The following is a 16,929-nucleotide window of genomic DNA, read 5'->3' as shown; positions in this document are numbered from 1 at the left end:
AACCCATTTTATCAGGAGTTCTGATCTGCACAGTATAGGAATCCAGCCTTTTCATGTTCTGGCACCTACACTTCGGAATTCCCTCTCCTTACGTATTAGGCAAGTTTTGTCTATCCAGTGTGTACTGTATCTGCATTGGAACCGTGTTTAGCTGTTTTATCGCTTGTGTGGATGCCACCCTGGGCTCCTTTTGAAGGAAGCAGTGCCGGATTTACGTATAAGCTAAACAAGCTATAGCTTAGGGTCCCACTCCCTTGGGGAAAAAAATACCTGGATGTACATTTCCAAAATATAAGATAAAAAGCAAATAAAATAAAACCTACATACAGCAACAGTGTTTTGTGTTGTGTAGGCTTCTGTAAGTAATGGGCCCCGCCTGCTAGCCTGCTCCCTAAAATATCACTAGTTTGCTCCTTTCTATATACTGTATAGGGTGCCTACATTTTGCATGTGCAAATGGCTTAGATACCTATTAGGTCCATAAATTACCATCTAGCATATATTCAACACAAAAAACAGTGACAATTTGTTGTTGACAAAGGACAGCTGGACATATAAAGGGCCCCATTACCTTCAGTAGCTTAGGGCCTCATCAAACCTAAATCCGGCCCTGGAAGGAAGGGCAGGATTAGTGATATGAGGTAAGAATATTCTCTGCTGGAAAATTCTCCAGAGAATATTCTCCACAAACTGTAAATTCTAATGTAAGAACCAATTTTACAACCCACGTTTTAAAAAATCTAGTAAATAATAAGTCAGGCTGTGATATTGCCAGTGTAAGTAATGAATAATGATTTTTTTAATCCAGTTACATTACTGGGCATTGTGTCATTCACCATTGGCAGTTCTGAAATGTGGGCTATAGAAAACTTTTTAAAAAAATTTAAAAAATGCTATTCATTTAATTTGATGAACATTTGAATTCGTATGTATTTCAACTATATGTAATAGCCTTTTTTCTATTTTGGTGTGACCGTATTCTTAGCAGTTCTATGCCATTGGCCATACAGTGTGGTTCGCCCCCCCCCCGAAAGTAGCTCTAATGCTTTATACACTTAAAGTACCTAGGCCTATACAATTATGTGTAACAGCATGCGAGGTGGCCTTGATTTAAACAGTTGACGTTTCTATATTTTTATTTAGTGCCAGTAACTGGTCATTAATCGAGAATATTCTCGAGAATTTAACATCACTAGGCAGGATATAAATTTACTTCATAATAATTCCCATTTCCTTGAAATTCTACAAAACAAGAAATATTGAAGAGATAGAGGAGTATTGGAAATGTTCCTGTATTGTACCAATCTTTTTCTTACCTCATATGTTTATTAGCTGGCTTATGCATGGAGACAATTTTAGATCATGCCACATGGTGGTTGTGCAACCATGTGTGTGGAGCAGCTCTCTTTGGAAATTCAAAAATTGTGGTGTGACCATTTGTGGTATGGTGCCATTGAAAAGCTTGCTCAACTTGTGTGCTGAACATGCATCAAACGTTTGTGTTTTTGACTTTACCATGTGATGGACAGTCTTTTGTGAATCATGATAAGAAGAGAGGGCAGCTTCCAAGTAAGTGTGCATCAAGAACAATATAAAAGGACAAATCTAGGTGCATTTTGAGCCAATTTGTTCTAAAGAAGGGGAGTTTACACCAACAAACATAAGGCAATGCATGTATGATGGGATCCATAGAAATGAATGAAGCCTCCTCCTTCCCTGCTTTCAATAGTTCATAAAGGCAATTGCTATGGCTGGCTCCATACTTCCCATAGTTAGATCAAACGCGTTTGTTTCTCCCATGCAAAAACACAGAGGAGGGGACTCCAAATACAAATAACAAAGTGACAAATCACAGGAACCTAACTGACAATAAAATGAAAGTGATGAATGAAACGTGAATATAAATATTTGCAAATATGTGTATAGAATACAGAATTTGCACAGTGCAAGTTATCCAAGTTGTGGCCATTGTATGCAAAGCAATGATGTTCTCCAAATAATATAAATAATAATTGGTGTCTCTTTCATACTTATTCAGAAGCAAATTGGAGAATTATTAATGAATGGCAGTCATTAGCCCCCTTATTGCCTCAAATGGGCTACAGCATAGATCTTAAAACAACCTTGAAAATACGGGTTTAATAATATTTTAAATCAGGTTACCTAAACAATGATATTAGCAAGAAAAGCTTTGCAGAAGCCGAGATCAAACCAAACTTCCTTTCAGGAACAAGATACAGCAGGTAACTTGAATAATATGAGAAATTCTGTAGATCAGTTCAGCATATGTACATAAGAAAAAAAGACATTGATCCTTAAAATTCAGCACTATAAAGCACCTGCCCAGGGCCTTATTATTTTTTATATCAACATAAGTTTTGGAAAGTGAAATTTAAAAGAATTCAGATTTCAAAACATTGGTTTATTCCACATTTTTAAGAAGGCGATTTGTCCGTAAGTCCCATTTATTCAACAGGCCTGAACTTCATAGAGTCTGTGATATAGCTGTGTGATAGGAGTTTCCTGTTCTGTGCTAAGATGATAGTTTTTAACACGCACTAAATTTCTTCATTGTCTTGGATTATGAGCAGCAGTGCAGCTTCTGTGGCTGTACTTTGTGTTCACATAAGTTTACCAGATTTTTTTTCAACGAATCCGGGGACACTTTTCAACTTCCCACTAAATAGATGGATTTTGTCAGGGGACTGATTTGTAAATCCGACGCCTGGTAACCTTAATTTGAAGGCATTCTGTGCACACAATAGTCCAGCAAGATAGAGTCAGCTAGATACATAGTGTTGTAGGCCAAAAATGGCTTATCTTCTGAGTTTACGCCAATAAACCTCAGAGACAAGAGGAGTTAGGAGTCCATTGTTGCTTATTGCTAGGCAATAGGTTACAGTCAAATTGTTTCGCAAAACTGTCGGTATTTATAACATTTCAAACAAAGGATTTCAATTTTCACCAATCATGTACATCATTACCTCCTTTCATGTTTAATACAGATGCGCAATAAGCATTAGCAATTTCTTTTGATTCAGCTTCGATTCCCAGTGCTCTCTGTTAAAATACTAACTTCTGTTACATTGTTTTAGTATGCATGTTGGGAACCTGTATTACGTGTATCCATTTGCAGCATGTATCAACTTATGTTCTAGCTTATGAGCAGTATCTTTGTGATTCACATACAGTGGTGCCTCGCAAGACAAATTTAATTCGTTCCGTGAGTCAATTCATTTTGCGAAAAATTCATCCTGCGAATCGCAGTTTCCCATAAGGAATGCATTGAAATTTCATTTTTTGCCCATAGGAACACAATAATTAAATTTCAGTGCATTCCTATGGGAAACCACGATTCGCAAGACGAATTTTTCGTAAAACGAATTCGTCTTCAGAGTCACCATCAGATTGCAAGATGCATTCGTCTTGCGAAAATTTTGTCTTGCAGGGCATTTGTCTTGTGAGGTACCACTGTATTAGCTGTACTTCTGCCCCAATACAGTGGCAACTTGCAAAAATAATCAGTTTCATAAAGTAACAGGTTACCATAACTTCTCTATTAGAAGCACACTCAAGGATTTATAGGGGTTCGGTTCACATTATCCTATTTATTGTGGCCCTTTGGTCCACCACCACAGTAGGACAAAAACCTTTGGTATTTAGGCTTTGTCTTTCGCGTAGGTAAGGCTGTGGTTGTGGGAATCATTACAGCAAACGCAATATCTGCATCATAAGGAAAGGAGGTGTTCAGCTAGCTGCTGATAGGAGAAAGGGGGTTGACAAGAAAACGTTAAGGTTTTGAATCATCAAGGCCTACACTATCAAAGCCTCGAGCATTTATATTGAAGGTTTGTTTATTGTCAGTGGCGCCTAAGGCAACCTTTTATAGCCTTGTAATCTGGTTGGCTTTAATTAACGATGCACATGAGAAGACTGCATGCAGCTTGCCAATGTTTGGCAGGCATAATTAACACCCGATACACCTAGACAGGGTGGCAGACTCCGTAATTAATAGAGGCTCCTGTCGATACACCAGGGGCCCGGAATCCAATTCTTGGTGCTCCCTATGGAGTCTTGATTTGGGGACCTGGGAAACCAAATTAATGATGCTAATTCTCTGGGTGTTTGTCATGGCAGATGGGAGCCACAGATATCGCCTAGGGATAAAGCTTGTAGTGTCATCACAAGGAATACTTAATTTGAGGAGAGGAGAGTTTTCTGTAAAAGGTCACTATGTTAAGATAATGAAAGAAATAAGTAAGTAAGAACTTTCCCCCCACAAATGACATTTGCTTATTTTGGAAATATATAGTCATCAAACAAGATATTCGGGTCCGGTCAATGAAAGAGAAACCGTAAGCTGCTCAGCAGACCTTAGTAGAATTGTTACCGGTAGCTATCTCTTTATCTGTTTCGTTTCTCTAAGGTTGATCCTGTCAGCATCTGCAAAGCTATTGTCTCAATAGTTGCTGCTTTTTCCGGGTTTTTATCCTCTGGTATGGTGAGGTTACTGATGTTGAAGTCTGCTACTCAATTTGGTTAAGTTTATTATTGCTGCTTTCTGTTTTAGAAGTACAGAAGTGCCCTGTTGATGTCAGTAGGGTTATATTTAGCAATGTCGTTCCCTGTTTCTGTCCCAGCATTCTTGTCTCAGTTTTTACTTGACCCGATGTAAGACCTGGGTAGAGATGTACAGGTCTGAGTCGATTTGCCAGGCCATCATTTTGGTGTGATGCCATAACAAACATGAAAAAATGGAGCAAGGACCCAGTTCACTTGCTTTATTTACCTTAACATCAGCCGATTAAAAGGCATTCAAAATACAGGTAGGTAGCCGTGTTGGTCTGACGTAGTCAAAACAAAATAAAAAAATTCCTTCCAGCAGCACCTTAAAGACCAACTAAGTTTTTTATTTTGGTATGAGATTTTGTGTGCATGCACACTTCTTCAGATACACTGAAATAGAAGTCCCCAGACGCTTATATGTAGAGAAAGGGTGGGGAGGGGTATCACTCAGAAGGGTGGTGGAAATGGGTGATTGATAGTTGACGACTGTAAACGACTGCAAATGGTCTTGCGTGAAAAAGCAAGGGGTGAGATGGCTGAAGATCACTTTATCCTATATAATAAAGTCCAAGTGTCTCTGTGTCCAGTCCCTGTGTCCGTGGGCTTGCGCTACTGCGCATGTGCCCCACGGGCAGCCGTTGGGACTTGGAGCGCAGAGACACGAGGCATTCGGCTCCCTCCCTCAGTTCAGTCAATCAGTTCTTCAGTGCTTGAGAGTCGTGTGTTGTTCGTTGGCGGCGGTGGCGGAGCAGGACAGGACGGTCTGCTCTGGCCGGTTAGTCGGTCGGTGTTGGATGGAGGGTCCTGTCTGCCTCGCCTGCTCTCTCTGGAATGTACTGGGGGGCAGCTGCCGAGTGGGAGGGAGGACTCTATGGGCGCAGGCAGCGCTGCTACTGCCGCTGAGGAGAGGTGAGAAGGAGGGAAGCCGCGGCGCTGGTGGGCGGGTTGGGGGTGGGGGCAGATTGGCTGTGGTGGGTGTGTTAAAAGCCGGTGAGGGGGCTTCGGGGAGGGAACGTGCACGTGCGTCCGCCCTCCCACGCGAGCCATTAAGCGACAGGCGCGTGCGCGGTTCCACGCGCGAGGGTTTTTACAAATGTTTGACAACATATGTTCTAGCGCCCATTTATTTAACGGGCTCAATGACACTAGTCATGTATAATGAGATAAGAATCCAACTTCTCTGTTCAAACCAGGTCTCTCCATGGTTTTAAGCTTGGTGATAAGTTGCAATTCAGTAACTTCTCTTTCCAGTCTATTTCTGAAATTCTTTTGTAGTAAGACATCTACTTTGAGATCTTGTATAGAATGTCCTGGGAGAGTGAAGTGTTCTCCTACTGGTTTCTCTGTCTTGTAATTCCTGATGTCAGATTTATGTCCATTTATCCTTTGGCATAGGGTTTGGCCTGTTTGTCCAATATAGAGAGCTGAAGGGCACTGTTGGCATTTGATGGCATACACAATGTTAGAGGATGAGCAATTAAATAGTCCTGAGATGATATGTTGGATGTTGTTGGGGCCAGTAATGGTGTTGTCTGGGTGTATGTGGCAGCAAAGTTGGCATCTGGGTTTATTGCAGGCTCTGGTACCAGTGTCCATGTTAAGTCTGGTGGTTGTATTATTGTGGGTGAGGACAATTACATTTGCTTAATGTTATGTTTTTTCAGGTTGTGTCCCGCGGTGACCCGGAAGTACCGCAAAGGGTTACTTTCGGGTTTTGCCACTTGCGTATGCACAATAGCGCTAAATCGCGCTTTGCGCATGTGCACAAGCGCCAGGTTGCGTTGCGCACCTGTGCAGCTACGGCGCTTCAGGTTGCAGGATTTTCATGTTGTGAATGGGCCTCTGGAATGGATCCCGTTCGCAACCAGAGGTACCACTGTACTTAGAAAATTGAGGCAACTTTAATCTTTTGAATGTTTTAAAGTAGAGTTGTTATTTTTTTCTTGATTTTACTCTCTTTTGCAAGCGACTTTGAGGGTTTGTTTGGGTTTTTTTTTTTACAATCCAGTGATGTATAAATTTTATGAAATAAAATATAGTAAAATTCCTTTTCTTTTCTTTTGTTTCAGCTCAGCATATGATACCAAAACAAGGCAGAAGGTGGCAGTCAAGAAGCTTTCGAGACCTTTCCAGTCCCTTATTCACGCCAGAAGAACCTATCGGGAGCTTAGATTACTGAAGCACATGAAACATGAAAACGTGAGTGGAACAGGCTGTGCGAATTGTGAATAATGAGCTTGTAATTCATCAAATCATTTAGTTTTATTATAACGTTCATCAGTTAGACACAACTGACTTCATTAGGTTTTGGCATACCTTATCCTGTGCTGGGCTGCCATTATCCTTCATTTTAGATTTGAAACTGGTAAGTAGAGATAGCTGTGTCTCCAGATAAAATGAAAACCCCTCTTCTTCTGTTTCAGGTTATAGGATTACTAGATGTTTTCACACCTGCGGCATCAATAGAAAATTTTAATGAAGTGTAAGTAAAGTTTGACCTAAACTTGTTGGCGAGTTGCTAAGATAAACGCCCGAGTTATGCATACCTAAGTCTTATTTATTTCTGTAGAAAGCATGTGCTCACCTGTCTTCCGCTGACATCTATAGGCCCTGAGAGCAGTAGCAGGCAGTGTTGGCGCTGTGGGGCTGCGTTGCTCGCCCAACCTTCCTGCGGCCGGAGTGTTTCAGTATACAGGATGATGGAGAGGGGAAGGGCGAAGTGGCAGCAAGGTCAGCACAGTGCAGTTGGGATGCTTCCGCCAGGGCATTTGCACAGCGCCGACCTCACCATCACCTCACCTCTCTACATCCTAGGATGCTTCAGGAACCTGGCCTGTGGGAGGTCAGGTGAGCAACACAGCTGCTCCGATGCAGCTGCTCTTCACTTCATTGGAACCAGGGCTGGGGAAGGTGCTGTTTAAAATATACAGCAAGTACGGTACCTGCAGTGTGTGTGTGTGTGCGTGCGTGCGTGCTCATGCGTGCTTTGTATGGGACAATAATGGGGAACCTTTGGATCTTGGGACTTCAAATCCCACCAGTCTATTCAGCGTGGCCAGTTGCCAGGGAGGAGGGCAGTTGTTTTTCAACACCATCTGCAGGGCAACAAGCTTCCCATACTCCATATAGACAGAACTATTTACTGTGTCATAACAATGGTGACTAAGAACTGGCGCCTGAGCACCCTCCCAGTCTTTTTCTTTCTGTGTTGTGTCTTTTAGATTGTAAGCCTGAGGGCGGCGGGGGGGGGGGAGAGAGAGACTATTGATCTTTGTAAGAAGCTCTGGGAGCCTCCTTCTCTAAAGCATGGAGAGTAACTGCTTTAAATGAATAAACATAGGATATTGATCTCTTGCCTGGACGTCATCTAGTGCTTGCTTATTTATTTAAATTTATTTGTTTATTTTAGGGAGGTATGTTCCCCCATTGCTACTGTACTCACAGTATCTTTAACCTCCTTGGCCTTTGTTGCTCAACTTTAGTATACTTGGCTTAATCCTGCCATAGCTGTCATGTTTTCCCTTTTCTCGTGAGAAAGCCTATTCACCATAAGGGAATTTCCCTTAAAAATAAAAAAGGAGAAACTTAACAGCTATGAATCCTGCACTGAACTCTGTTGGTAGGAGCCAAAGTTTTGGCTCCTCCCTTGGGAAGAGTCAGAGGAAGGAAGAGTTGGGCGCACTCCTGCGATTCCAGAAACCTTACGCTGAGTTCAGTTTCTCTTAGCCATGGTTTGTGACAACCTAGACTTCATATTTTCCCCATTCCTCAATTTTGTGAGGAATGGGGAAAATGCATGGAAGTCCCATTCTTACTAGTGTCTGGAAGAACTGATTGCAGAGCCTCACCAGAAAAGCACTGATACAAGGGGGGAGAAGACTTTAGAAACAATTGGATGTCATCTGAATGCTTTGTATTTACAGGTACCTTGTCACAAATTTAATGGGTGCTGACCTGAATAACATTGTGAAGTGCCAGAAATTGACAGACGACCATATACAGTTTCTTATATATCAGTTACTTCGAGGGCTTAAGGTAAAACCTATGGAGGGAGAAAAAAAACGTACTTGAGCTGAAACACAGGATGAAACATCTCTTAAGATAATGCCTGCTGCTCATGTTATTTGAATGTTCTTAGTATGTATTCTACAAAAGCCTCGCCCAACAGACAACACTTGTTGGGTAAGCACTCATAGGTTTTTCCATAACTGCTTGTATTTAAAACAACATTTTAACCCCTAGTTAATTGATTTGATCAACCAGTTAATCAAAATGTTTTAATTGGTTAAACACTGGAGCTCAATGTGCCACACAGATGTCAATAGTGCTGAAATCATACCGGTAATTCATGGATTAATGAGATTTGTAAGTTCCGCTATAATTGGCACATATGTTTAAGTTTTGCTGCTTTAGCGATGGGGAAAATGATCGTAGAGGGGCCCTGGTGTCAGAGGCAAATTATGTTACAAACGGTGTGTCTGGAAGGGCCTTTTAAACTCGCAAAAACTACAGATTGAATTGCAAAACACCAGCAGTCTTTCTTATTGGTGCGTTCTCTCCTTACTTACATCACTTGCTACATAGGTGGAAATGCAGGTTAACCTTTATCTCTTTGTTCTGTAGAGAGAGAAAATCTGTCTGAGTGGATGACAGCTAATAGCTATCATTAATCACTTGCATTTGACTTTGTTGTCTGACCTCACCTATTTTCTTTTTATTTAACAGTATATTCATTCGGCTGGAATCATTCACCGGGTACGTTGCACTGGGGATATAAAGCACTGGGAGCACATCATTGGTTGGGCTTGCTGCTCTGATAGAGTTGCAAGACTGTTTTTTACCTCATTCGTTTCAGCCCTGTTTTTATGCTCTTAACTTTTTTTGTTCCGATGCAGGACCTGAAGCCTAGTAACTTAGCTGTCAATGAAGACTGTGAATTAAGGGTAGGATTCATGCTATTTTGATTGTTTCGGTACGTTTTGAACCAAGACTGAAACAGGAGCGGTGCCTGTTGTCACGCCAGCATCTGTCATTAATGGTTGTTCTGGTACCGAGTAAAAAACTAAATGCAGGTTTGCTTTTTTAAAACCTGGCCAATTTAAAACTGATCAGGAAGCTCTCTGAATAAATGAGCAACTATGGAAGTTTTGGGCCTTTAGGGCAGTGTTTCTGCAGTAACTGCTCACAAGAAGTGTTGCTTCCATTTCAGGCCCTGGACAACTAGATGAAATAGTAGGTGCTGCAGATATCAAGCAACTACTTGCAGTTTGGAACTAGCATTTTAAAAAGGAAGATGTGTACAGTCACACCTCGGTTTAAGTACGCTTCGGTTTGAGTACTTTCAGTTTAAGTACTCGGCGGACCTGTCTGGAACGGATTAATCCAGTTTCCATTACTTTCAATGGGAAAGTTCGCTTCAGGTTAAATACGCTTCAGGTTAAGTACAGACTTCCGGAACCAATTGTGTACTTAAACCGAGGTACCACTGTATTAACTATAGTGCAATCCTTATCCTGCTCCAAAATAAGTCCTGTTCAATGGGCTTTGCTCCCAAATAATTTGAATTTAGGATTACAGGCTAAACTGTTACATAGTAATGGACACACCAACAGAGTGGGGCCGTCTCTGAGTCTCACTTGACAGTTTATAAGACCTTATTGTTTGTACTGGTGTTGCTGTAGATGCTCCAATTTCTGATTTTTTTTCAAGTTAAAATACCCTACGTTGAGAAGTCCTGGTTAATTATATTTATATCCCACTTTTTGTTCTGTACAGCAAGAGAAGACATCTTCTATTTATTTATTCATTCATTCATTCATTCATTCATTCATTCATTCATTGTAGGTTTTTTTAATTTGCTCTATTCCACACTAAGCCAATCAGTTTTAAGAACAGGGCTGGCCCTACAGTCAGGCTGGGTGGCACAGGGCACCACGGCGCCGGCTCGCCCGCTGGCCGGCCGGCCTTCCGTGCAGCTGCGCCCACGGCAACCGCACTGTGCCTGCCCACCCGCCGCACAGCAGTGCCTGTGGCAGCCGCGCTGCGCCCACCCGCCCACCGCGCTGGGAAACGGGGCAGGAGGGCGCCGGAGGGATCCGGCGCACCACGGCGCCAGGGGCGCTTAAGACGGCCCTGTTTAAGAAGAAATGCAAACATAACATTGTTCATGGAGTGTTCAAAACAGCAGCTGGAAATGCCCCTTGAGTGGTTATTACTCCATCTACTGTTGCAACGCAGCGTGAGAAATGGTGCTCACAGCCACCAGAATTGGGTGCAGAGCATGAGGCAAGGGATGCCATACTTGGAATGCCTTCCTGGATGGAGTCTTTTCATTTGCTTGGTTATTTTATTTTATTTTGGTAAAATGTAAATTTGTTTTATCTAAAAAATAAATTATTAGTTCATGGGGAAGGCAAATGAAAGCATGATGGTCTGCTTTGGGGACGCAGACCAATTTTTACCTAATCGGTAGTTGTATTGCTGTGTCCCTTATTCTTCTTTGTGAGGTAAGCTCTGTGTATCTTTATATGGTTGTTGCCTACCCACCCCACCCCCGCAAAAAACCCGTCTTCATATGTTCTGCTCCTTGTCCTATCGTAGAGCACACACCTTCCATTCACCATGCAGGTGACTTAACTCCCAATTTTTCCACCAATAATCAGAGCACACATATGTATAAGGCCATCTTGTGGTGAATGGAATGGATTGTGCCTGCTGCTCAACCCTGTGCAGTGCCTCAGGTGGTTTATAAACATGAGCATAACCAGGCCTTTTTTTCAGCCGGAACTTGCCGGAACTCAGTTCTGGCACCTCTCAGGTGGGTGCCATTGAACAAAGGAGTCATCCATTATGAGTTCCGGCACCTCTTTTTCTAGAAAAACAGCACTGGGAGTAATCCTATTGAATTCTGTGGTTTGAAAATAGCTACGACTACACACGGCTCACTCATTTTGCAGAGGAGGTCAAGAAGGAAAGAAACCATATGAAAGCAGACAGCGTCTTGTCCTCCCCCTTCTCTCCCGGCTGTTGTAAGGGTTTTCACGCTTCCTAAAAATCACTCAAATAACTTCAGAGATCCAAACCCAGTCCTTTCAGCAGCTGATGCATTGCAACCCTTTATCATACGCTGTTTCAGGACCGCCTCATAATTAACGCCAATATTCCAAATTAGTGAGGATCACAAATCATGCTGGAGGTGGAGGTTCGTCCATGGCAGGCACATACTTCCCAGCTCACACCCGACCTACCTTTCAAGTTGGCAGATATGGGCTTAAGCGACACCGCGGGATGCAGTGAACTCCCCAGAACCCCATTAGGAGCATTGCCAGGAGTTTTACCTCATAAATCCTGGCTTTCTCCTACCCAAACCATCATGAGTCATGACGTCAGCCGGAAACCTACTTGAATGGGCAGAAACCCATCATTCTGCCTGAACACTGAGGTCCAGCACTGAGGGCCTTCTGGCGGTTCCCTCGTTGCGAGAAGCCAAGTTGCAGAGAACCAGGCAGAGGGCCTTCTCGGTGGTGGCGCCCACCCTGTGGAATGCCCTCCCATCAGATGTCAAAGAGAAAAACAGCTACCAGATTTTTAGAAGACATCTGAAGGCAGCCCTGTTTAGGGAGGCTTTTAATGTTTAATAGATTATTTTATTTCTTTTTTTCTGTTGGAAGCTGCCCAGAGTGGCTGGGGAAACCCAACCAGATGGGTGGGGTATAAATTTATTACTACTACTATTATTATTATTATTATTATTATTATTATTATTATTATTATTATTATTGAATACATTTGAATTGGCATCAATTGGTTTATGGGGTGCACTTTTCAAAGTATTTAGATGTTCCGAATCCTTTCAGTCAGAGTACACTTCCTGAACGTTGAAGTCTAATGGAATGGTAATTGACTTTGTAGATTATCCAAGTGCTCTTGAAAGTATGACCCAATCTCTCCATGGAAGGGTTATTTTTTAATACTGTGTTTTTTAATTAAAAAAGTTACAAGAAGCTTTGAATTAATAGAAAATGCTTCTATTTTCATCCCAGTTCCACAACAGCAGTCCAGAGAATTATGAACTTCACTGAGCATAAGGCTCAATGGGACAATGCTATAATATAAGGGAGGGCTTTACGATCCGATCTTGCTGCTGCAATGCATTGAAATGCTTAGGGTGATACCTATCCCTTGGACAACACAGTTTTCCAGTGAATGTAAATCAGTGTGGCAGCAGGATATTTAGGATGACAAAAATTTACATCAAGGCACTGCCTTAAAGACATCGGTCTCTAAGTCACGACCCACTTAAGTCACAAGGCCCAAGTTAGAGCATATGGCTTCTGAATTATCCCCTTAATATTCATGGAAAATTTTAATGAGGCAGGTAAAAAGCTGAATTAAGCCTGGCATAGTGAATTCATTACTGATTAGCCTTCTGGATCAAGTATCCTCAAAAGATTCCCTGAGTCAAAGAATCAATGATTCAGGCCTCTGCATCTATAACTTAAGACATACAAAACAGATGTTTTTACCTGGTGGCATTTTTGTCCTCACAGTCAAAGAAAGGAAATAATCCATGAATCACCCTAGTAAACAAACAGTAGGAAAAGAGAAATCTTACAAAGATTTTATTGATCATTGATTTTATATCCTGCCCTCCCCCCCCCCAAACAAGCCCAGGGCGGCAAACAGATACACAATGTAGGAACGGGGAGGGGGAGCATTCTAAAGCATTGTTAAGCAATTACAATTAAAAGCCTCTAGTTCCAGTTAAAAACATTCTTCCATCCTGTGGGTCTGGGGGCTGCCAGGAGCAGCATTCTTCAGCCACCAAATGCCTGGGTGAACAGGAATGTTTTCAGATTCCTCCTGGAAGTTAATAATGGGTAGAGACCGGCACACCTCACTAATACTGGGTTAGTCTGAGAAATAACAGTTTATGAGAAATTACCATCAAAATAATGGATAGAGAGCATCACCTTCTGGTTTGTGCTTCCTGATTTTATGTGCATGCTTTGTGTCACTGGGCGTCAGGTGAGATCACACCCTGGGAGAAAAAGGTTGCCCTCAGGAAGGACCATAGCTCAGTGACTGAGTAGTCCATGCTTTGTATGTAAAGGGGACCCGGAGAGCTGCTGCCCACCAGAGTAGACAAGACTGGGATAGATGGATAAATAGCCTGAGCAGATATGAGGCAATTTCCTATACACCTAAATCCTGGGACACCTTCCTTTATGCTTTAGATTAGGACAGGCATAGGCAAACTCCGGTCCTCGAGGTGTTTTGGGACTACAACTCCCATCATCCCTAGCTAACAGGACCAGTGGTCAGGGATGATGGGACTGATGGACTGATGTGTGAATCCTGAACCATCTCTAGCACCCTCCCAAAATATACCAATTTTTCCCCTTCACCACTGTCATTGATCTGCCAAGCTCTGTGTGCCAATATAAATGCTCAGTTTTCTAGGTGACCTCATAGTTGGTTCATACTGACTTTAGGCCTCTTCTGACCAGTGAAGGAAAGAGAAACTAGCAGGATTATCTAGCAACATCACACATGATTTCCCCCCCCCTCCAAATGATCCTGCTGTTTTCTATGATAGGCCTCAAGCCACTGAACAGACCAAGCGGTTGCAGGAGAATCTGTTCGGGTAGTAGAGAGAAAGCAGGAAATCTCTAATTCTTGGAACTGCTGGTGACAACTGTGGGTTAGATCTGGACCAGATGTTCCTGTTGTTAATTTAGATGAGTCACGAGAGCCAGAATAAAGATAGGCTTGACCATTTATATAATAAAAATAATGGGAATTTCATTATTATTATTATTCTGTAGATTTTAGACTTTGGCTTAGCCCGGCAAACGGATGACGAAATGACAGGTTACGTAGCAACACGGTGGTACAGAGCCCCGGAAATCATGTTGAATTGGATGCACTATAATCAAACAGGTAAGATGGGGGTGGGGTGGGGGCAGGAATCCTCTTTGTGTTGTGCTATGAAATATATCCCTTAAGGGCTTGAATGGGAAAACCTTTGTCATGTAGATTCTCCCCACCCCCCAACCCGGCAAAAAAGCCCCTTCTGATTGGTTGTTTTTGTGTTTTGGCAGTTGACATTTGGTCAGTTGGGTGCATCATGGCAGAGCTGCTAAAAGGGAAGGCCCTTTTCCCTGGAAACGACTGTATCCTTCCCCTTACCAAGTGCAAATATACTCTGGGTCTTGCACTGCTGGTGCCACGGGTATGCTTTTAAAGCAGTGTTAGCCATTTAACAAAAAATAAAATAAAATTGTACAATAAACATATTGCTAATCATTAAAGTGACTGTTTCGCCCCCCCCCACACACACACACACAGCTGGATGTGATAATGGTCATAAAGAGTAACAAACATTGTGTCCTTAAGCCACAGTAGGCTGCCTAAAATCTTTGCTTTTCTACGCTTCATTTAAATAATGACCCAGATACAAAAACAGTTTGAAAAACATGGTGGTTGCTGGGCTGGAGAACAGAGATGCTGAAAAGATTCATAGCTCCCTTGGAAAACACAGGGTATCGGCCCAGAATGGCTGGGGGAAATAATACAATTTTTTAATATATAAATTATTATCCCTCTCTAATTTAGCAGCACCCCGGACTATCTGAAGACGATCTGTTCTTTTCATGTTTTGGAGCATATTGAAAGCAATCCGTTTGGGGACTTCAACACTGGTACCAACCAACATGGGTGGGGTGATGCATCCCATGTGCCAAGTTCGCTTTTGAATGCAGATTCCGTAGGCTTACATTCTGTGTCCATCGTTGTTTAATGACTCATGTTATAAGCAACACTTCCAGCAAGGTAACCATAGGAACTGGGCAGGCAGGTACCTTTATAAGGAGATGGATTTGCAAACAACAAGACCCTGGGGAAACCTTCCCCACTGTAGTTATTAATGGCACTGTTAGAGAAAGAGTGATAAAAGAGATGATGGCTTTAGTCCCAAAGACCATGGGTGGATAAGGGCTCTCCTTATTCATTTGTGAAGAGGAAAGGAACAGTATGTACTCACTGAAAACAAGGGCTTTGCCTTTCAAAGCCAACACTAGGAACTGTGCACACTCCTAGTGCTTGGACTACTGTCATAATAAACCACGCTCTGTAGGCTTAGAAGTGTGAAGGCTTTCAACTTTGGCAGAATGGAAAGTTGGGTGATTCCTTTTATCTTCTGCTAACACACACGCACACACACACACACACACACACACACACACACACACACGTACCTTGGAAGTTGAACAGAATCTGTTCCAGAAGTCCGTTCGACTTCCAAAACATTCAAAAACCAAATCATGGCTTCTGATTGGCTGCAGGAAGCTCCTGCAGCCAATCAGAAGTTGCGGAAGCCCCGTTAGACGTTCAAGTTCCAAAAGAACGTTCGCAAACCAGAACAATCACTTCCGGGTTTGCAGCTTTTGAGAGCCAAAACGTCTGTGTTCCAGGGCGTTTGGGAGCCAAGGTACAACTGTATGGGTAGGCTGTGATATATGTTGATATATATCGATCACAGCCTACCCATATAATGACAAGCTTTATTTGGTATTTGGTGATGGATCACACACTCATAACAACCAAATCTGAGATTTCTACTAAACTCTTTTATCATTTCCTAAACAGACCAATAGATCATTCAGTTAATATAGCCAAGGACTTAAATACATGTATAACTCTGTTTCAGTTTCCATTTTCTGGTGAAGAATAAGACTGCACTGTGTCTGCAAAGAGCTTTACGGCATAAGGAAAGTCTACTCTAAACTTCCACCATTGTATAATGGAGTAGATTAAGCAGAGGTCGGACACGGGTTTGGCAATTTATGTAAGCAAGCAGGTCATCTGCTATTTCCCCATGTTTCCTGTAGCTTTCTTAAATTTGTACAGATATTGACCAGCTGAAACGAATAATGGAAGTGGTTGGTACACCCAGTTCTGAACTTCTCAAGAAAATCTCATCAGAGCATGTAAGTGCAATATTTCACCAGGAATAATCATTGAAATCTATTTGCTGTCTCATGTTGGTTTCCTGAGTTGTTCAGGAACAAAATGTTTGCAATTTACAAAGCCTTTTTAAGCAGTTAATGGTAATCATGTGTGAGCAGTGAATTTTAGAATGTTAAAAGATGCTAGGTGTTTTTAATACAATCCTATTGTGGGTTTGTGAAGAAAAGGAGATCCACAGCATTTGGTTTGTAGGCAACGTAATCTAAGCAACCTGTGAAAGACAAGTATGTAGGGAAGCCACTTTCAGTGATTTGCCATACTTTATTATAGTTTATGCAAAAAGACATGCTTGCTACAGGGAGAGCAGTGTTTGCCATGGCAAACACATAATAT

At 42.2% G+C, this 16,929-nt stretch overlaps 1 protein-coding gene across 2 annotated transcripts in view; it reads left to right on the top strand.

Moving 5' to 3' along the window:
- MAPK11 (mitogen-activated protein kinase 11) overlaps window positions 1–16,929 on the top strand; it is a 45,752-nt gene that overhangs the window by 17,687 nt on the left and 11,136 nt on the right. For both annotated transcript variants that reach the window (XM_035127030.3, XM_035127031.3), the window contains exons 2-9: window positions 6,636–6,765; window positions 6,990–7,048; window positions 8,490–8,601; window positions 9,292–9,321; window positions 9,462–9,509; window positions 14,394–14,508; window positions 14,670–14,741; window positions 16,477–16,556. In XM_035127030.3, coding sequence (XP_034982921.1) covers window positions 6,636–6,765; window positions 6,990–7,048; window positions 8,490–8,601; window positions 9,292–9,321; window positions 9,462–9,509; window positions 14,394–14,508; window positions 14,670–14,741; window positions 16,477–16,556 — 646 coding nt within the window. The remainder of the gene's footprint in view (window positions 1–6,635; window positions 6,766–6,989; window positions 7,049–8,489; window positions 8,602–9,291; window positions 9,322–9,461; window positions 9,510–14,393; window positions 14,509–14,669; window positions 14,742–16,476; window positions 16,557–16,929) is intronic.

This window comes from Zootoca vivipara, chromosome 9 (assembly GCF_965207765.1).
Source record: "Zootoca vivipara chromosome 9, rZooViv2.hap1.1, whole genome shotgun sequence".
Taxonomy (NCBI): Eukaryota; Metazoa; Chordata; class Lepidosauria; order Squamata; family Lacertidae; genus Zootoca; species Zootoca vivipara.
The sequence above is the reverse complement of the archived record's forward strand: the minus strand, read 5'-3'. Positions and strand labels throughout refer to the sequence as shown.